We start from the raw sequence: 20,080 nt of genomic DNA on the forward strand, positions 1-20,080 counted from the left end.
TGGTGCTTTGCTCGCTCTAGCTGAGGGAGTCCTGGTGCTCAGGGGGTCAGAAATACAGGGTTTGAATCTGCGGTGAGCTGTTGCATCTCTTCACCCCTCCAGTCTCATCAGCCCCTTGCTCCACCCAGCCTCATTTCTCCGTGCACCTGGGTTTCTCTTCAATTCCGGCCATGCACCGACTCCCCCCGCCCCAACCATGATGATGAACTACATCCCCCATCAAAGGAGACAATTCAAGCAACCAAGAGCCTGAGGTGGGGTCGAGGGCAGGGCCCAGGAGGAGACACAATCATAACTCTTAGAGGCTAGAGAATGAGTGCAGAGTGAGAGCAGGGAAAGGTGAGTCCGCAGGAGATGGATAGCCTGGAGGAGAAACTGAACAAGGGATACTGGGCTTGGATCGGGGAGGGAGGAGGGAATTCCCAGCCCTGGCCTGGTCTGCCTGGCTCCAGCCAAGCTGGCTGTTTCCTGCCCCCTGTGACCCCCCCCCCACCCCGGAGCAGGACCCAGGCAGGGCTACGAGGAAGGGCAAGGGTGTGGGGAGCACCACTTGTGGCAGCAAGATAAGTGCACTGGGACAAGAGGTCACTGCAGGCCTGGCTGTCCTCGCTGTGGGTTAGAGGGGCTTGGCAACCCCCCAAGCACCAAGGACTCCTCTTTCCCTCTCTCGGCTGCTCAGCTCCTCTTACTCGCCCCCCCCTTAAATACCTTCTGAGTCTAAGCTCTTTCCTTCCAGCTCTTCTGGGAGGAGCTGCTTTCCGGGACCCTCCCCTCTAACTCACGAGATTTGGTAGGGGGTGGATGGCGACGAGAGGAAAGGCCCTCCCAGCCATGCCGAGGGCCCCCAGGAGCCCGACAGGAAACAGCCTTAGGAAAGACAGACAGCAGCAGCCCCGGCCCGAGCCCCAGGGGTCAGGACTGAGGGTGTCGCGGAGCCCTCCTAATCGCGACGGAGAGAGTGTGGACCATGATCTGGGAATCCGTCTGGGCCCCTCACTCTCTCGGACCCAACTACCTTTTACTTACCCTTGCTTCCTGGGTTTTCTACACTCCCCATCTCAACCCAGGTGCCCCTCTTCCTCTGCACATTTTTCAGCGCTGCGTTGCGCGCACAGTAGGTCCCCAATACTTAATGTTTGTTGAATGATTGTGTGAACGTTCGCTCCAGGCGTATCTAAGCTGAGACCTCTGCCTTGGGGCCCGCTGGGCCACCCTCCATCTTTAAAATTTTCCCCCAAACACGGTCCCCTGCGCCAACCAGGGGGTGGTGGGAATCCGAAGTCCGCAGGAAGATTGGATAGGGCTTCGAGCGTGCGGCCCTCCATGCTGCGGGGTGTGTTTCTCTGCTCCCTGGTGTCTGCCGGGCTCGGACCTGACCCGGGGGTCCCTGGGCTCCGGCCCCGACACGCGCGGTCCGGATCAGGGGCGCACGGCCACGGGGCAGGTCTGGGCGGTCCCCGGGCTCCGCACCCGCCGCCCCTCCCCCTTCTCCAAACTTTCTCCCAACTTCCCGACCTGCTCAGCTCGACGCCCCGCTCCGCTTCCCTCATGAATTATTCAGCAGCGCGCGCTCCAATCAGCACGTCCCGGCCCCCTCGCCTCGCCTGGGCTGGGGGGTAACTCCCCCCGCCCCCCGCGCGCCCGGCCCTCCCCGGCCAGGCGCCGCCCGGCCCAGCCCCAGCCTGCTCGGCCCCGCGCCGCAGTCCCCTCCCTCCCGCTCCCGTCCCCGCTCCGCTCCCACCCTCCCTGCCGACGCGGAGCGCACTCGGCCCGGCGGCGCGAGCAGCGCCACTCCAGGGAGGGGGGGAGAGCGCGAGCGGCCGGCCCACCCCCAGCTACCCGGGGCGGGACCCCGAGGCCCCGGAGGGACCCCGACTCCAGCCACGTCTTGCTCTGCTCGCGCCCGGCGCGGCCGCTGCCAGGACGCCCCCGCCCTCCCGTCTGCGCGCGCGGCTGGGACGCGGGGCCACACCTGGGCGCCGCCACCGGGTGCCCGGCGCGCCCGCATGGGCCCGCGCTGAGGGCCCCGACCGAGTTCAGCGCGGGGAGTCGACGTCCACCCGCTCGGGGGGGGTTTAGACCTGGGGGGGCTAGGGCCCCCCAAACTCGGATCGGATCCAACCAGAGTGAGGCGGCGCCATGGAGCTCCGGGCTCTGCTCTGCTGGGCTTCGCTTGTAGCCGCTTTAGAAGGTGAGTTTCCTTGGAGTCACCCCGCCATTTCTGGGGCCCCCCGAAGATGGGCCTCGGGGTGGAAGGGCCGACATCTGTCTCCCCCAAACCCGGCACCCCAACAGCGAACACTCCGGACCAATAGTGCTAGCCCGGGAGGGGGGCGGGGAGGAGGCGGCCCAGCGGGGAGTGGAGTTTTCTTTTGTTTGGGAAAGAGATGGAGGCGAGCTCTGTCCCGGGACATGCCCCGGTCCCGGCTCCCCACACTCTTACTCCGGACTCCAGACGCCCTTGGCAGCCTTTCCTTTTCTCTCCAATTTTCTACTCCCATCTTCAAAACTCTTTCCAAAGTTTCTATCCTCTCCTCCCACCTCTGCCAAACAGGAGGAAACGCTTCTGGAGGAACAAGAAGACAAGGCAGAACTTTGTGGTAGCCCATAAAACTACCCCCCCCCCCCATTCCGGAGCATTCACACCTTGACGCTACAATTCCACACACCGCCGTGGGGATGGCCACCTTCTGCACTCACACTCCAGACCTCCAAATCGCTCCCAAAGCCACGGCCCCTGCGCCAGGGAGGCCCCTTCCCTGGTTTCCCCAAGCTGCACCCCAGCCCTTTAAATGCTGTCTAGACCCTGCCTCAGTCCCACCAGAGTCCTTTCCTCTAACCCTAGGCCGGCAGAAACTGACCTACACAGCCCTCGTGTCCCCTGAACTCAGCTTAACTGCTGTCTACTTGTCTCTCTTAAACTTCTAATTTTTCTGCATCCCCCCACCCCAGCCAAAATGTTACTTTATCCATGAGTCTCTGCCCTCCCCCCAACCCCTAGAGGGGGAGCCAAGAGCCCTGTAAACCCTCCTCCCATGGCCCTAATCTCCTTTCAATGAGCTGCCTCCTTCCCCTCCTTCACTGCCTGGAATCAAAGGGGTCTCTGGGGAGTGGGCCATGGGGGGCTACTGAGGAGAAGGAATCAAAGGCAGTTAGAAACCCCTCTCTCCCAGGCTGGGCAGTGCTGCTCTGGGCTGGGGATCAAAGGCTGGGTGTGGGGGAAGAGGAGAGACTTGCTGGGCTGGGGAAAGATGGGGAAAGAACTGTGGGAGAGAAAGGGGAAAGTAAAGCTGGGAGAAAACCCGTCGGGATGATGTGTGGTGAGAGAGAAAGAAAGATGCAAAGAGGAACAGGGAGTAACTTCTAATTTCTATTACCTCAGTGCTTTCTGGGCCCGAGGCCCATGCTGAGTGCTTTATGTTTTCAGGGTTGCAACAACCCTGTGGGTGGGATGTATTGTTGCTCCCATTTTACAGATGAGGAGACTGAGACGAGTTCAGTCTTTTATCCAAGGCTCTGTGCCCCGGGGTTGGTGAAAGGTGGGAGACAGAAAGCAGAGTGACAGTCAGAAAGAGAAATGGAGGTGGACGGAGAGCGGGAGAGAGAGGTGGGAGGCAAAAGAAGTGACAGATCAAAGAGAGAGGGTGAGAGAAAGTGAGCCGCTCAGAGCGCCCGGGACAGCCTGAAACAGAGACAGTGTATAAATTGGAGACAGGAAAACACTATCCAGTCTGGAACAATGGAGGGTGGAGACGGCAGCCTCTATCCGCCCCCTTCCCAGAACCCGGGCATCCTGTCCCCAGCGTGCTGGGCTGTCTCCCGCCATCCATGGGGGCCCAGGCCTCACCCCCAGCTGCCTGGCCGGGGTCCCGCCTGACCCCTTGCCCTCCGTGGACATCACCTGGTCCCTGGGAGGAGGCTGCCCGCCCACCTGCCTTCCCTTCTCTCCTGCAGCTCCCACCAGGGAGGGGGGCCCTGGTCCGAGGTGTGCTGCTGGCTCCCCTGGGGGCCCCCTCTCGGCTCCTCCCAGGGCAGGCCTGCAGCACCCCACCCACAAATCTCCGAGGGGATTCCCCTACCCTCCCCCCCTCCTCAGCCAGGGGCGGGGGGCGTGGGGGGGGCTGTGCAGTTTCTCCTAATCCCCACCTTCCGCCAGAGCCGCGCCCCTCTCCTCCCCAGAGAGAGGCCAGAGCAGAGCCAGGTGTGCTCACCCCCCCGTACACACACCCCTAAAATCTCCTCCCCTTTTGCTTCCCGTAACCAAATCCAGATGTGAGGCCCCTGCACACAGGGGCCCAGGGCAGGAACCCGAGCGTCCTGGCCTCCAGCGCTTCCTCCTCCGAGGGCAGCTAGCTGGTGGGGAGGGAATGGGGGGTCAGGGCTGGGCCTCAGGAGGTCAGCACCGCCTTCACGGATCTGAAGGGCTGGGATGTTTGGTCTGAAGGGGGTGGGGACGGAGGCAGCACGCTCTCTGGATTTGGGAACGGACTGCAGAGGCTGAGGCAGGCCCTGGTGGGAAGAGTGTCCCTGTATCCCACCTCGGGGTCAGGGTCAGGTCTGGGCTCTAGCTTAGCCCTTTCTGAGCTGTTTGCCTTTTTCCCCCTTCAGCATCTGTGTCCCCCCTTCTCCTCTGGGGCACAGCAGTTCACAGAGGCCTAGATCTGGGAGTCCCGAAGGTCAGCTCCGTGCCTGTCAGCTGTCAGGGGCGGGGCTGGCACTCGGAAAAGAGGCTGGGAATCTGGGCTTGCTGGGGGGACAGAGGGCAGGGCTCGCTCCCCTCCTCGGCCTGTCTGTCTGTCTCAGCTCGCAGGCGTCTGGGCTTCCTGGTGTCTCTCCCAAGCGCTTACTGACTCTGTCTGTCTGTCTTAGAGACCCTACTGAACACAAAATTGGAAACCGCCGATCTGAAGTGGGTGACATTCCCTCAGGTGGAGGGACAGGTAAGAGCTGGGGCTTGGAGAGAAACCGAGGGAGGGGGTCCACCTGTGCTCCTGCTTCCCAGGCCCCACGCATACACACACAGCCGTCGCAGCAGCCGAAGCAGGTATCCTCTGAGCCCTTGCTCTCCAGGGTCCCCCAACCCTCGTGGCTTTATGGCACTGACCTTCACCCACCCACTTAGCAGCCCCCAGACTGAGCGCCCTTCTCCCCGCAGTGGGAGGAGCTGAGCGGCCTGGACGAGGAGCAGCACAGTGTTCGGACCTACGAGGTGTGTGACGTGCAGCGGGCCCCGGGCCTGGCCCACTGGCTGCGCACGGGCTGGGTGCCCCGCCGGGGCGCCGTGCACGTGTATGCCACGCTGCGCTTCACCATGCTGGAATGCCTCTCCCTGCCGCGGGCCGGCCGCTCCTGCAAGGAGACCTTCACCGTCTTCTACTTTGAGAGCGACGCGGACACGGCCACGGCCCACACGCCAGCCTGGATGGAGAACCCCTACATCAAGGTACCCAGGTGCCCCAGGCCAAGGTGGGGTCTGGGGCCGGCCTGTGGTCTAGAGGTGCTGGGGGCGAGGAGCAAGAGGCCCGGGTCTGAGGAGGGGAGAGGGTGGCCTGCTAGGTGGGACAGCCGCTCTACTCCATGTGCTGGGCCCCCCTTCACTTCCCCATTCTCTGAGTACACTTCGCCCCTTTCCAGCCCCCTGCCTTCGCACCAGCTGATGCCTCACCCTAGAATGCCTTCTCTCTGCCTCTCCCACCCAACTCCTCGCCTTGTAACTTCCAGCTCCGAGGTGCCCCCCGGGACGCCTTTGCTGATGTGCCCTGCCCTGGGGTCCCGCCTGCCGTAGCACTCATCATACTTTTAATTTATCATTAGTTCATCAGCGTTGCCTTCATTTCTGGTTCCTTGGCGTGGAGGCCAGGGCCTGGCACAGAGTGGGTGTTGATAAGTGTCTGTAGGACGAGTGAATGCACAGAAAGGGGGTGCGGGACAGTGGCTGGATGCATCATAGGAGCTCGGCGGGTGTTAATGGACAATGTTGGGGCCTGCAGGAAAGCGTACGTTGGGAACGGTGGAGAGAAGGTTCTGGAACAGGAGCCAGGCAGGTCAGGGAGAGGGTGAGCTGGGAAGAAGACAGTCCAGCGGGGTCCTGGGGGAGTGGAGGACAGCGGCAGTGAGTCTCTTCCCCAACCTGGCAGGTGGACACAGTTGCTGCTGAGCACCTGACCCGGAAGCGCCCCGGGGCCGAGGCCACCGGGAAGGTGAACGTCAAGACGCTGCGTCTGGGCCCGCTCACCAAGGCCGGCTTCTATCTGGCCTTCCAGGACCAGGGCGCCTGCATGGCCCTGCTGTCCCTGCACCTCTTCTATAAGAAGTGCGCCCAGCTGACCGTGAACCTCACCTGCTTCCCGGAGACCGTGCCTCGTGAGCTGGTGGTTCCCGTGGCAGGGAGCTGCGTGGCCGATGCCGTGCCCGCCCCTGGCCCCAGCCCGAGCCTCTACTGCCGGGAGGATGGCCAGTGGGCTGAGCAGCCGGTCACGGGCTGCAGCTGTGCTCCAGGGTTTGAGGCCGCCGAGGGGAATACCAGGTGCCGAGGTGAGGGCTAGCCCTTCCCCCACAGAGCTTGCCCATGTCTGCAGGAGGCCTGGCTGGTACCCTGCTCTTGGATCCGCTTCTTAAATTTCCATTTTAAAAGTTCTTTATTCTCCTGGGCACTCAGTTACTGGAGGGTGTGTTTTCAGGGCCCCCAGCACAGTTCTGAGCTCTCCATCATTTCCACACTCATCCTTCTATCTATGTCCAATTCCTTTCTGGGCTGTGGGACTGTCCTCGGGGCTGGGGGACCTTATTGGACTCAGAGGACAAAGGCTTCACGGTCTGTAGTCTTTTTTGTTATGGTTTCGTCAAATTTACTGATACTGAATTCTCACGTAGCCTTTTCTCCAGAGCAGAGTTTCTTAACCTGGGTTTTGTGGGTAAAATGTAGGGGAATCTGTGAACTTTGGTGGAAGGGAAAATAAATGACCATTTCTTTGCACTCATCTTTACCTGAAATTGGCCACTCCTCTCACGGAGTGTCAGCCACAGCCCAGCGGTCGAGCAGGACCTGAGACTTGGGCCCCATTCAAATCCTGGGTGTTTTCACAGCCCATTAGAGATGACGCAAGACTGGCAAAATGTTGTTTTTCGCTCATGGTGACTTCAGTATTTCCTCGCCTGTCAGCCTTGCCGCTGTATCTTGTTGGTACAGAAACACACGTTGCTGTGTTGCGAAGTTTCTTCACGTTTCGATCACTCTTTTTAGTTACTTGGTTTGCTTGGTAATCTGTGTATTTTGTGGTGTGCATTTAAAATCACTCCTCGGAGCAGGGGTCTGGGTCTCACCCGGCTGCCGCGGAGCGGCCGGGAGTACACGTCCGGGTTCAGACCCCGGGTCTGGAGGGAGGTCTTCTCTTAGAGGTGCTTCTCCCTCCCTGTTCTCCCTTTTGCACCTCGTGCGACTTTAGTAGCTGCCGAATGTCCTTTTTTTGGTCCCCCCCCCCCGCTGAATGTCTCTGACGGACGCTTTCTCGCAGCCTGTGCTCAGGGCACCTTCAAGCCCCTGTCTGGGGAGGGGTCCTGCCAGCCGTGCCCAGCCAACAGCCACTCCAACACCATTGGCTCGCCCGTCTGCCAGTGTCGCATCGGGTACTTCAGGGCCCGCACAGACCCCCGAGGTGCACCCTGTACCAGTAAGTGGCCAGTGACCCCTGGGGTGGACCCCCGACCCCAGTCCCATCCTCCCACACCTTCCTCCTCTTGACCCTGGTCTGGTGCCCGGCCAAGACAAGACGTCAGTGTGGCTGCCTGTCTGTCCCACTGCCCGTCCCCTGCCCGTCTGCTCAGCCTCTGCCTGACGTCCTGGTCTCCTGCAGCCCCTCCGTCCGCCCCGAGAAGCGTGGTTCCCCGCCTGAACGGCTCTTCCCTGCGCCTGGAATGGAGTGCCCCCCTCGAGTCGGGAGGCCGAGAGGACCTCACCTATGCGCTCCGGTGCCGGGAGTGCCGCCCCGGCGGCTCCTGCACGCCCTGCGGGGGAGACCTGACCTTCGACCCCGGCCCCCGGGACCTGATGGAGCCCTGGGTGGCCATTCGTGGGTTGCGTCCTGACTTCACCTATACCTTCGAGGTCACCGCCGTGAACGGGGTGTCCTCCTTAGCCAGCGGGCCAGTTCCATTTGAGGCTGTGAATGTCACCACTGACCGTGAGGGTGAGACTGGGGGCTGGGGGCAGGGGGCAGCCTGTGGTCGGATGGGAGAGGCGTTGGTGGGAAAGGCTCGCGAGGGATATGGACAGTCTAAAGGCCTGAGGGGGAAAAGGCAGCAGCTGGGGAGTGGGATCCCCAGGAAATATAGCGGGTCAAGGCCTTTGGGGCAAGAGGCAGAAAGAGAATTAAAAAGATGCAAAAGTGGGGCTTCCCTGGTGGCACAGTGGTTGAGAGTCCGCCTGACGATGCAGGGGACGCGGGTTCGTGCCCTGGTCCAGGAGGATCCCGCATGCCGCGGAGTTGCTGGGCCCGTGGGCCATGGCCGCTGGCCCTGCGCGTCTGGAGCCTGTGCTCCGCAACGGGAGAGGCCACAACAGTGAGAGGCCTGCATACCGCAAAAAAAAAAAAAAAAAAAAAGATGCAGAGGTGGACTGGAGAGTTCAGGACGGGGCAGAGAGAGCCACAAGGAATTCCGGAAACAGCTGGGGGACCGAGACAAGTGTGGCCAGTAGAGGAAGAGCTGGGAAAGATGAGAGACAGACCTGCCACGATCAAGGGCCCCAAGGCATCTGTCTCTTGCAGTGCCGCCCCCAGTGTCCGACATCAGGGTGACTCGGTCATCACCCAGCAGCTTGAGCCTGGCATGGGCTGTTCCCCGGGCACCCAGCGGGGCAGTGCTGGACTACGAGGTCAAGTATCACGAGAAGGTGAGACCAGGCCCTGGGGGTGGGCAGTGGGACCTGCTCCAGGGACCAGGACGCCTGAATTGCAGCCCTCTGCCACGTACTAGCCAAGTGACCTTGTGTCAACCCCTTGGCCTCTCTGAGCTTAATATCCTCATTGTAAAATGCTTAGGGTGGGACTTCCCTGGCAGTCCAGTGGTTAAGACTCTGTGCTTCCACTGCAGGGGGCATGGGTTCGATCCCTGGTCGGGGAACTAAGATCCCGCATGCCACGCGGCGAGGCCTCCCCCACCCCCCAAAAATGGTTAGGATAATGGAACCTATCCCACAGAAGCGCTACAAGGATTAAATGATATAATTAATGCAAAACACAAGGCACAGTGCATACATAAGTGAGCACAAAGGCCGCACCTGCCACTCAGCAGGACAGAGATGCTAGGGATGCGGGCCCAGGGCGGGGGGAGGCAGAAAGAGCAGTGGAATCTGGAGGCCCTGGCTCACGGCCAGTCCCCTCTCCTGAACAGGGCGCAGAGGGCCCCAGCAGTGTGCGGTTCCTGAAGACATCGGAGAACCGGGCAGAGCTGCGGGGACTGAAGCGGGGAGCCAGCTACCTGGTCCAGGTGCGGGCGCGCTCCGAGGCTGGCTACGGGCCCTTCGGCCAGGAGCACCACAGCCAGACCCAGCTGGACGGTGAGCCCGGGGAGCCAGATGCAGGTGGGGTTGGCTGACCTGACCAGGCGGGAGGCCTTGGCTCTGCCCTCAGGACCCCCAAAGCCACAGCCCCACGCTTCTCTTTCTCTCAACCACGAGGCATTTTGGCCTGGGGATAAGATGTAGAAACCAAAAGCAACAGCTGGGTGTGAAGGCCAGCTCAGCGGCTCTCCAGCTATGTGACCTTCAGCAAAAAGTTGACCCCTGAGCCCCAGCTCTCTCATCCAAAAAAATGGAAATATGAGGCCTCTCTCACAGGGCTCCCAGGATTAACTGAGGTGACACTATGATAGATTTTGTATGCTGGCTCAGTGGTTTTCTAAACTTTTGAACTTTTTTAACCATTTTATTGAGATATGACTCATACACCATGATTCACCCATTTAACATGTATAATTCATGGGCTCCCCTGGTGGCGCAGTGGTTGAGAATCTGCCTGCCAATGCAGGGGACACGGGTTCGAGTCCTGGTCTGGGATGATCCCACATGCTGCAGAGCAACTAGGCCCGTGAGCCACAACTACTGAGCCTGTGCGTCTGGAGCCTGTGCTCCGCAACAAGAGAGGCTGGGATAGTGAGAGGCCCGCGCACCGCAAGGAAGAGGGGCCCCCACTTGCCACAACTAGAGAAAGCCCTCGCACAGAAACAAAGACCCAACACAGCCAAAAATAAAAATAAATAAATTTTAAAATAAAATAAAATGTATAATTCATTGACTTATAATATATTCACAGAGTTGTGCAACCATCACCGCAATTAATTTTAGATCATTTCAGCACCTCAAAAAAGAGATGCTTATAACTCTTCCATTACCTCCCAGCCCCTGGCAAACACTAGTCTACTTTTTTTTTTTTTTTGGCGGTACGCGGGCCTCTCACTGTTGTGACCTCTCCCGTTGCGGAGCACAGGCTCCGGACGCGCAGGCTCAGCGGCGATGGCTCACGGGCCCAGCCGCTCCGCGGCATGTGGGATCTTCCCGGACCGGGGCACGAACCCGAGTCCCCTGCATCGGCAGGCGGCCTCTCAACCACTGCGCCACGGGGAAGCCTAGTCTACTTTTTGTGTCTGTAGTTTGCCTGTTCTGGACCTTTCATACAAATGCAGGCACACGATACGGTCTTTTGGGACTGGCTTCTTTTACGTGGCATGATGTTTTCAAGGTTCATCCGTGTTGTAGAACGTGTCAGGACTTCATTCCGTCTCGTGGCTGAAAAATACTCCATTGAATGGCTGCGGCACATTTTATTTATCCATTCATCCGTTGATGGACATTTGGGTTGTTTCCACTTTTTGTCTACGAACCTTTTCATTTTTAGCCTTTGGAACCTTCTGTTCAAGTGGAACCTTTTGTGGTTTCCAGTATTTATAACAGAACAAAATCAAACCCACCAGGGCTGGGAAACTTCTTTGCTTGCCCTGAGGGACTTGAGGGGAGCCCACGGGCCCGCCAGGTCCCCCTGATCACCAGTTCTTCTCCAGAGAACGAGAGCTGGCGGGAGCAGCTGGCCCTGATTGCTGGCACGGCGGTCGTGGGCGCGGTGCTGGTCCTCGTGGTCGTCGTCATTGCTGTCCTTTGCCTCAGGTGAGGGCTCTGGGCACCCGGGGGCCCCTGCGAAGCCCTGTGTAGCTGGCCACCTGCTCTCCTGCTCCAGGGCAAACCTCCCCCGATGTCCCAGGAGCCTGTTTTCACCTGGAACCTTCTCTGATTCCCATCCTTCCCCTCTGGAAACATCGAGATGCGTGACTCAGTTTACCTCTTCTTTCCCATCGGCTACAGGAAGCAGAGCAACGGGAGAGAAGCTGAATACTCAGACAAACACGGACAGTATCTCATTGGGCATGGTGGGTAGGCCCATCCTGGAGGAGATAGGGCTGGGGTGCGAGCTGTGAGCCAGGGACCAGGGCATCTGAATGCAGTGGTGGCTGACAAGCCCCGCATGGTTCCTCAGGTACTAAGGTCTACATTGACCCCTTCACTTACGAAGACCCTAATGAGGCTGTGAGGGAATTTGCCAAAGAGATCGATGTCTCCTATGTCAAGATTGAAGAGGTGATTGGCGCAGGTGAGAGGAAGATGCCTGGGTGCCTGGGTCGGGGGGAGGGGTGGGGAAAGGGACTGCAGGGCCGGACCTGGGGTTGGGGCCGGGGCTGGGGGGGGCGGGTCAGGAGAGCTGACCCTCGGCCTCCTTCCTGAAGGCGAGTTTGGGGAGGTGTGCCGGGGGCGGCTGAAGGCCCCAGGGAAGAAGGAGAGCTGTGTGGCCATCAAGACCCTGAAGGGCGGCTACACGGAGCGGCAGCGGCGGGAGTTCCTGAGCGAGGCCTCCATCATGGGCCAGTTCGAGCACCCCAACATCATCCGCCTGGAGGGCGTGGTCACCAACAGCGTGCCCGTCATGATTCTCACCGAGTTCATGGAGAACGGCGCCCTGGACTCCTTCCTGAGGGTGAGACCCCCTGCTCCCAGCTTTCCGCGTCCACCCTGTGCTCCCGTAGTGCAAGCAAGGAGCTCAGAACCCGGGACAGACAGTGGGTCCTGCGTCACTGCCCCTCTACCCTTCATTCTCCATCAGGGAAGGTGGAGTCCTGGGATTGGTCTCCCTGTGGGGCCGGCTGACCCTGGGACAAGGAGGGGTTGTCGTCTGGCCTTGTGACAGATATTTACTGAGCGCCTCGTTGTGTACCAGCCACCGTACTGGGCCTCGGGGGATAGAGCCGTGACCATCTCTGCTCTTGGAGAGTTGGTGGCGTAATGGGGGAGACTGAAGATTAACAAGTACAAACAAGGTTTTACAAAAAGTAAACATGATTTCAGATGTGAAAAAAATGAAACAGGATCATAGGAATGAGAGAGAAGAGCTCATTTTTGCTACCTTAACAAAACTGTATGAATTTTATTATTTTTTAAACTTTCCTATGCATCTTCTGTAAAAAACCAAAACTATTTTTTTTGGCCGCTTCACGCGGCGTGCGGAATTTCCCTGACCCGGGATTGAAGCCGCTCCCCCTGCAGTGGAAGTGCGGCGTCTTAACCACTGGACCACCAGGGAAGTCCCCAAAACGTTTTTCTACATAACAAAGTAACATTGCGTTTAACAGAATTACAACAATTCCTTGGTATCACCTAATGCCAGCTTGATACTCATATTTCCCTAGTTGTCCCCAGAATGTCCCAGCATCCAGTTCAGGATCAAGCATTGCACCTGTGGTTATTGTTTTGAGCCTTTTCTACATCCAGGACAGTCCCTTGCTGGGGTTCTGATACACTGAAGGGCTGGGCCACTTGTCCACTTGAATGTCTTATCTTCGGGATTTATCGGATTCTTCCCTGTGGGGTCATCTAGCTTGTTTCTCTGTGTTTCCTGTAAGGGAAGCAATGTCTATTAATGTTGTGCTAAGTTCAAAATTAAACGTCTGTGGCCAGCCTACATCAGGGGGAGCCGTGTACTTCCCGTGGCACCGCATCAGGAGACACAGGCTACCCGGCTGCCAACACGAGGGATGCTGAGGCCTGGAGCACTGCCAGAATGGCCTGACCCTCCCTTGTGGATACGGGAGTCTGTTCCATTGTCCGGTTGCAGGAAAGGGAAGGGGGTCTATCTTAGAAGAGATGACGTTTGGGTAGATGAGAAAGCCGGCCATGAGAAGATGGGGGGAAGCGTGTCAGGGGCAGAGAGTAGCAACCCAGGGTGGGCGGGATCCCAGCCTGTTTAAGAAGCAGAGAGGCCGGTGAAGCTGAACCAGGTCAGCAGAGGAGTGATAGTGGATCACGTTGCGGTTGGCGGCTGGGCCTCGTGACCTTAGAAGTTTGGATGCGATTAGAAGTCTGAGGGGAAGCTTTTCAGCAGGAGAGGGAGGTGATTTGAGGAGATCCCTCTGACGGATGCTGGGGGATAGGAGCCGATGAGAACACTGGCATCATTCAGGCCACGGGGGCTGCAGTGAATGCGCACAAGTGGTTGGTTTGGGGTGCGTTGTGGAGGCACGGTCAGCAGAACTTGCTGATGGACTGTAAGCCGTGGGAGTGGGAGACTCCGAGGTCTCTACCCTGAGCGTCTGGAAGTGAGTCCACCAGCTGAGATGTGAGGCGTGGGGTGGGTGCAGGCTTGGAGGATGGATTCAGAGTTCGGTTTCTGAACTCTGTGTTGCTGGCCCTGGAGGGCTGCCGAGGGTCCCCTGCGTGCTAGCTGGACCCAGAAGGTGGGCTGAGTTAACTGTCCATGACTGGTCGGCTTACCTGGTGAGAGGCAACTCTATAGAGCTCAAGGCCGGGCTTTAGACCTTGGGTTTGGTGCTGTGGTCACTGATCACACCCGATTCCTCACTGTTCTCTTGCGTCCTGCATACAGTTGGTCCAAGAGGGCCGAGCGAGACTGTGGCAGGTTCAGCGCCGACGCACGCATCTCCACCTGTCGAAGGGCGGCTTCAGAGCACGCTCGTAACTGTCAGCGCTCTGTTGCTGTCAAATAAAGAGAACATAGATCAAAGGCATTTGTTGAGTATTTCCTGGATGTAAAGCACTGGATGTAAAGGTTAAATGGAAGAAAATCTTAAAATGTCTCCTTATAATCTAATTACGAGAGACTGAAAGCAAATATTTGAAAGTGGGACAACTGTAAGCATTGTGTCACGATACCATAGTAAGAGCTGAGAGAACTCAGGGTAAAAGAAAGGAGGGAGGGACTTCCCTGGCGGTCCAGTGGTTAAGACTCCGCATTCCCAATGCAGGGAGCCCAGGTTCGATACCTGGTCGGGGAACTAAGATCCCGCATGCATGACCAAAAAATAAAATAAAATAAACCGTCTATAGATTTCAAATAATAAAATTTAAAAATAAGAAAATAAATAAAAATAAAGAAATTTTTTTTTTTTTTTAAAGAAAGGGGGTGGTTTCCCTGGGATGTCAGCAGGCCAGTCCTACAGGTGGGTCTGTGAGTTGGGTCTGGGAGGGACAAATACTGTTTAGAACGTGGAAGGAAGGGGGAGCGGTGGGTGAGCTGTCCGAACCACGCCCCCGCCATGTCCATCTCCAGCTGAACGACGGCCAGTTCACCGTCATCCAGCTCGTGGGCATGTTACGGGGCATCGCTTCGGGCATGCGGTACCTTGCTGAGATGAGCTACGTCCACCGAGACCTGGCTGCCCGCAACATCTTGGTCAACAGCAACCTCGTCTGCAAGGTTTCAGACTTTGGCCTCTCCCGATTCCTGGAGGAGAACTCTTCTGATCCCACCTACACGAGCTCTCTGGTGAGGCTGGGGCGCAGGCATATGAACTAGGTTCTTAGGGCCAGGTGAGCAGGGCAGGTTGGAAAGTTGGGAGGCTGAGGGCTTGACAGCTCTGGTCCAAGACAGGTTGTAAGAGTAGACTTTGTGGGGGCAGGGGGGGCAGCTTAAGGAACCTGGCTACCGGGTGTCTAGGAAAAGAACAGAGTCGGGGAGCTGGGTGTTTGGGTCCCAGAAAGAAAGGAGGCCTGAGCTGGGGGAAACGCAAAGGTGGGGGGCAGAATGCCTGAGTCCTGTGAGTCCCCCAGCTCACCTTTTCCTCCCCCATCTTTAGGGAGGAAAGATTCCCATCCGATGGACAGCCCCTGAGGCCATTGCATTCCGGAAGTTCACATCTGCCAGTGATGCCTGGAGCTATGGGATTGTGATGTGGGAGGTCATGTCATTTGGGGAACGGCCGTACTGGGATATGAGCAATCAGGATGTAAGTGTCCTACCAAGCTTTCCTGGAACGTCCTCTCTCTTGGGATATGGGGCGGTGGGGGTGGGGGTGGGGGGGGTTGGTTCTCAGAGAGCTCATCACTGCTTGGTCCTTGAGGTGGTGAGGGTGGCGCTGTGAGGAGCTGATCTCTGTATCCAAGGGCTCAATACAGCCTATCTGGTCACAGAAGGACACAGTGATGGAGGGCAGCCTTGGGAAGTTACATGTCTGGATCATAGCTCACGCGCTTCTGGGACGCTGAGCCACAGCCAGTGGCCTCGGCCCTGGCCAGGAGCCCCCCAGAACTGCCCTTCTGGGGGGGCTGTAGCAGCCATCCCGGCATCTGTTAAGTCGCCGTTTCCCTGGGGTCCTTTGGCAGCCTCGTTTTCCCTGACGTTCTCACCCAGTGCTTCTACCTGTCATTGCAGGTGATCAATGCCATTGAACAGGACTACCGGTTGCCCCCGCCCCCAGACTGCCCCACCTCCCTGCATCAGCTTATGCTGGACTGTTGGCAGAAAGACCGGAACGCGCGGCCCCGCTTCCCCCAGGTGGTCAGTGCCCTCGACAAGATGATCCGGAACCCTGCCAGCCTCAAAATCGTGGCCCGCGAGAATGGCGGGTGAGGACCCCAGAGGATGGGCCCTCTTTCCTGCACTCTGCCATCCCCTGAGAACCTCGCTTCCCCCTGAGAAGTATCCGTCCCGTTGGTGGTATGTGGGATGGTCCCTGTCCACCTCTCCAGGGCTGGGCTCTACGTCGCCACCCTGACACGGGCTGGTTCTCAGTGTGTCCTCCCCATCCTTGCCTCCCAGGGCCTCGCACCCCCTCCTGGATCAGCGGCAGCCTCACTACTCAGCTTTTGGCTCTGTGGGCGAGTGGCTTCGAGCCATCAAGATGGGAAGATACGAAGAAAGTTTTGCAGCCGCTGGGTTTGGCTCCTTCGAGCTGGTCAGCCAGATCTCCACTGAGTAAGTCGTGGCAGGAGATGGAGGTGGGGGAGTGGTGAGGGCCAAGCAGCCAGGAGGGGTGGTGCCTGGGGACCAGAATCAGGTCCACAGTTTCAGCAGGGGCCTTTGGGGTCAACTCCTGGTGCCAACTCTGTTTTCTAAAGCCCCTCCCCTGCCAAAGCAGTAACAGCTGCAGGGGCTGAGAGCCCCAGGATTCTTCCCGGTCAGCTGTGCGCGCCTCACCCCCTTGCACCATCTCAGCCCGGGGCCATCTCGCTCCCACCTCGCAATCTGTATGTATCTTCGTGCATCTGTCTGCATTCCAGACCCTGCTCTCACATTAACGACGTGTCAACTCTGGATGCTTTCCCACCCATAAAAGGAGAAGGTTGGACTAGGTTTTGGAGAGCCTTTCCAGCTTTAATGTTAAATGGTTTTATGATTCCAACGCCTCCCCAATACTGGTTTTCCCTAGCTGGCCTCTCCCTGGTCCTCCTTTCTGCCTTTCCATTTCTCTCCCAACGACTCTTCTTGCCCCAGGTTTGAATCACAGAAATAGAAGGACTATAAACCCAGACACAGAGGGTCCAGGAGGCCCTTCCTCTCCCTGGAAGGCAGGTCCCGGGCCAGTCTGCCCCACCAGGTCTGGGCATCTCCTCCCTGACTTGCTCTAGCCTCGCCTTGACACGGGTTCCCTGACACGAGCTCTTGCCCTCCATTTCTCACCTCTTTTTTCCTTATCCCCGTCTCCCCGCATCAGGATGGGGCTGGGAGCAGTTTGTTTTTGTCCTCTCCCGCCCCTTCCTCTCCACCCACCCAGCTCTTTCTTTCCTTCTCTTTCTCTCTCTCTCTCTCTCTCTCTCAGCCCGCCCCACCTCCTGCATCTCGACCCCCGCGGGTACCTAGCCCCGCTCCTTACTGCGGCTGCGCAGAACTGTGGCGGCTCCTAAATCCTCCGGAAACTGACTGGCAACTATTGACGTCAGCCCCCTTTCCCGCCGGCCATTCTGATTGGCGGACAGTCCCGAGGCGAGGATGGGGTTTTGGTAGGAGAGCCGCCCGGGAGCCCAGTGGCCTCACCTAGCTGTTCATTCTTCCCCAGGGACCTGCTCCGAATCGGAGTCACTCTGGCGGGGCATCAGAAAAAAATCCTGGCCAGTGTGCAGCACATGAAGTCCCAGGCCAAGCCTGGAGCCTCAGGAGGGTCGGGGGCACCAGCGCCCCAGTACTGACCTGCGCCTCCTCGCCTGGCCCCCCAGCTCTGGAGCGGCAGGAACTCCCACGCTGGGGACACCGCTCCCCTTATTCCCGGGGCAGAATCGGGTGGGGACCCAAGAGGCTCCCATCCCCGGGCCCCACTGGATTGCACTTTGAACCCATGGGGGCGGGGAGCTGGTAATTTGGAGAGAAGGGATTTGGGGATTCGGCCGTACGGGAGTGTAGAAATCAGACCCTCCCCAAGCGGGGAACCCCAAACTGAGGGTGTGGGAGCCCTTCCCTCGGGATTGGGTCTGACCAGAGGAAAAGAAGTGCCCAGAATCTACCAACATCCCGGGGGGGGGGGGGGGGGGTTGGGCACAATCCCACGGCCTCCCTCCGATCCCCAATTAGAGCCCCCAGGTGCCCCTCCTCACCTTGAAGGGCAGCGACCCTGCAGACCAAAGAGAAGGGGGGACTAGCCTGCGAGTCGTGAGGCAGGAAGGGGCGGCATGGCCCAGTGACAAAATCATTGGACTTGGATGTCCCAACCTTGCTGCTGTCTCCACCGAATTCGGTTTTCCCTTGTAAATGCCCCTCCCCCATCTGCTGCCTTCATATTGAAGGTTTTTGAGTTTTATTTTTTGTTTTCGGTCTTATTTTTCCTTCCCTTTTTTTTTTTTTTTTAATACCGTCCTTGTAACTTTTTGTGTTAGAGGGGACCTGTTTATCGCCTCCTTTGCCCAAGTTGAAACGGACCCATCGTTGTGTGTTTCCAGAACAGTGCCTTGGTCACGCCGCAACCCCAGACATTTCCCTGCCCCCCCAAGTACCCCTAAGCTGTGTCCATGAGGGGGTGTGGGGGGCAGTGGTGTTAGAAACAAGAGACAGACACTGGTGCTTGGAGGGGTTCTTAAATTATATTTAAAACAATTGTTTTGTATAAATAAAAGAAAATGGAAAGCGTCCTGGCTCTGGGGATGATTGGGAGTGGGGTGGGTGGGGGAATAGACTTCTGTGGAGGGTGGGGACTGGTGTGAAGGAGCTTTTGAGCCAGGCTGAGAGGGGTCGGAGGTCTGGAGAGGGGGCTGGGTGTTTGGTTCCCAGCCCCACGGTGTGTTTGAGGTGGTAGGGTGGGGGCAGTGGAAGATGAGTCATCGGCAGCTGCTTCTAACGGCTCCAGACGGCTCTGCCAATAGCCTGGGGCACCTCCGGGTTGGGGTTGCCCTCCCTCCCCTGCCCTGGTTCCCTAGCCCTGGCAGGGGGCTTTGTGAGGCAGGGGAGGCCTTGAGCTCGGAGCCTGGCCCTACAGCCCCCTGAAGGGGGGAGGGGGGAATCTGGGGTGGAGGTCCAGTCACATGAAAGAGACAGATGTGGGCCAGATGTTGACAGCTGGGGTTGGTTTAGAGGCAATGTGGGGGGAGTGTCTGCATCGGCTGTGGAGGAGGAGCAGAGGCTGGAGTGGAGGACGTGGACCCCCCACAAGTACACACACACACACACACACACACACACACACACACACACACACGTGTACAGATGCTGCGCTAGGTTGGGAGGACAATTCCCCCTTTCAAGATGCTGCCCAGGCAGGTTCTCCCAGCCTCTTGGGAAGGGAGGGGAAACCACCTGAGTATCTTCCCCTAACTTCTCCCTCCCAAACAGGAAGATGAGATGAGGGTGGGGGTCAATCCCCCGAAGTCTCTCAGCATCTTTGGTTTCCCAGCCTGCCCGCCCCAGGAGACAACTGCAGGGGCAGCCCTGGACCGGGTCAGGTTTGTCATGCTGGTGCAGCCCTGCCATTTTTGCATCTCAGCTGACCCCTGTTGTCGTGTTGGGGTCAGTACAGGACCCCAAATCACAATCTCTGCCTCTCCCAGCCCAGGAAGCCTCCGGCAGTGATCCTGTCCCCAATTTCCTGCCTTCGGGAGTATAATACTCTGGAATCCTCTGTTCCCTCCCTCGATGACACGGCCCAGGTGTTGTACCCCTAAAAGCGGGTGGATGGGAGTCCGTCCTGCCGATGACAGCGGGGGTCTGGCTCCCCCTACTTCCAGAAAGAGGAAGTCTATCTCGAGGATGCTGGTCCAGGCCACCTCCTTCGCTGCCAACCAGACATCCAGGCTAGATAAGGAGACCTTAGCTGGGTGAGGGGAGGAACCGAGATCAAGGGGGCAGGATATAGATGAAGAACAGAGAGGCAGAGGATCAAAGAGCAGGAGAAGGGAGCTCAGTGCGGGCAGGCATGCCGCCGGGAGCCCCGTGATGCCCAGGTTAAAGCACGGCCAGTCCAGTTCCAGAATGCCTGAGCCTTCCTGTCACAAGCTCCAGAGTGTGAGCTGCTCCCCCCAGCTAAGGGGCTGGGTGGCCTGGCCAGGGGCACCCCTCCCTTGGAGCCCGTTCCCCAGCCAGCTTGGGTCCTGCTTCCTTACATGAAGGTGGCTTCTGGGGTCATTTGGAGGACAAGCACAGAATAAGGATTCCTTTCTAGAACCCAGGGTCCTGCCTGTTTTGGCATCCCCTGTCCTTGGGGGTCCCACATCCTGAGCACCCCCGTTGACAACCTTCTTTTTCTTGGAGCCCAAGCAGGATGTCCCACCCCTTCCCCCAGGACCTGCCTGGTGAGAGGCACGAGCCACAGGGGTCAGGGTGGG

The 20,080-nt window shown here is 58.5% G+C and overlaps 1 protein-coding gene across 1 annotated transcript; it reads left to right on the forward strand.

The window, feature by feature from the left end:
* Positions 1-1,721: 1,721 nt before the first annotated feature.
* Positions 1,722-18,392, forward strand: EPHB4 (EPH receptor B4). The gene is made up of 17 exons (XM_060032324.1): positions 1,722-2,191; positions 4,870-4,940; positions 5,156-5,443; positions 6,138-6,534; positions 7,515-7,670; positions 7,854-8,186; positions 8,766-8,890; positions 9,391-9,556; positions 11,056-11,158; positions 11,354-11,418; positions 11,526-11,639; positions 11,773-12,020; positions 14,607-14,822; positions 15,133-15,282; positions 15,708-15,901; positions 16,095-16,250; positions 17,332-18,392. Exons 1-17 carry the CDS (start codon positions 2,140-2,142, stop codon positions 17,459-17,461), a joined length of 2,964 nt encoding a protein of 987 aa, XP_059888307.1. The 5' UTR covers positions 1,722-2,139; the 3' UTR covers positions 17,462-18,392.
* The last annotated feature ends 1,688 nt before the right edge of the window (positions 18,393-20,080 follow it).

This window comes from Delphinus delphis, chromosome 15 (assembly GCF_949987515.2).
Source record: "Delphinus delphis chromosome 15, mDelDel1.2, whole genome shotgun sequence".
Classification (NCBI taxonomy): Eukaryota; Metazoa; Chordata; class Mammalia; order Artiodactyla; family Delphinidae; genus Delphinus; species Delphinus delphis.

Coding starts and splice junctions, on each gene's coding strand:
- EPHB4 (XM_060032324.1), top strand. CDS start 2,140: ATGGAGCTCCGGGCTCTGCTCTGCTGGGCTTCGCTTGTAGCCGCTTTA. Junction 8,187..8,765: donor TGTCACCACTGACCGTGAGG/GTGAGACTGGGG, acceptor TGTCTCTTGCAG/TGCCGCCCCCAGTGTCCGAC. Junction 11,640..11,772: donor TGAAGAGGTGATTGGCGCAG/GTGAGAGGAAGA, acceptor TCCTTCCTGAAG/GCGAGTTTGGGGAGGTGTGC.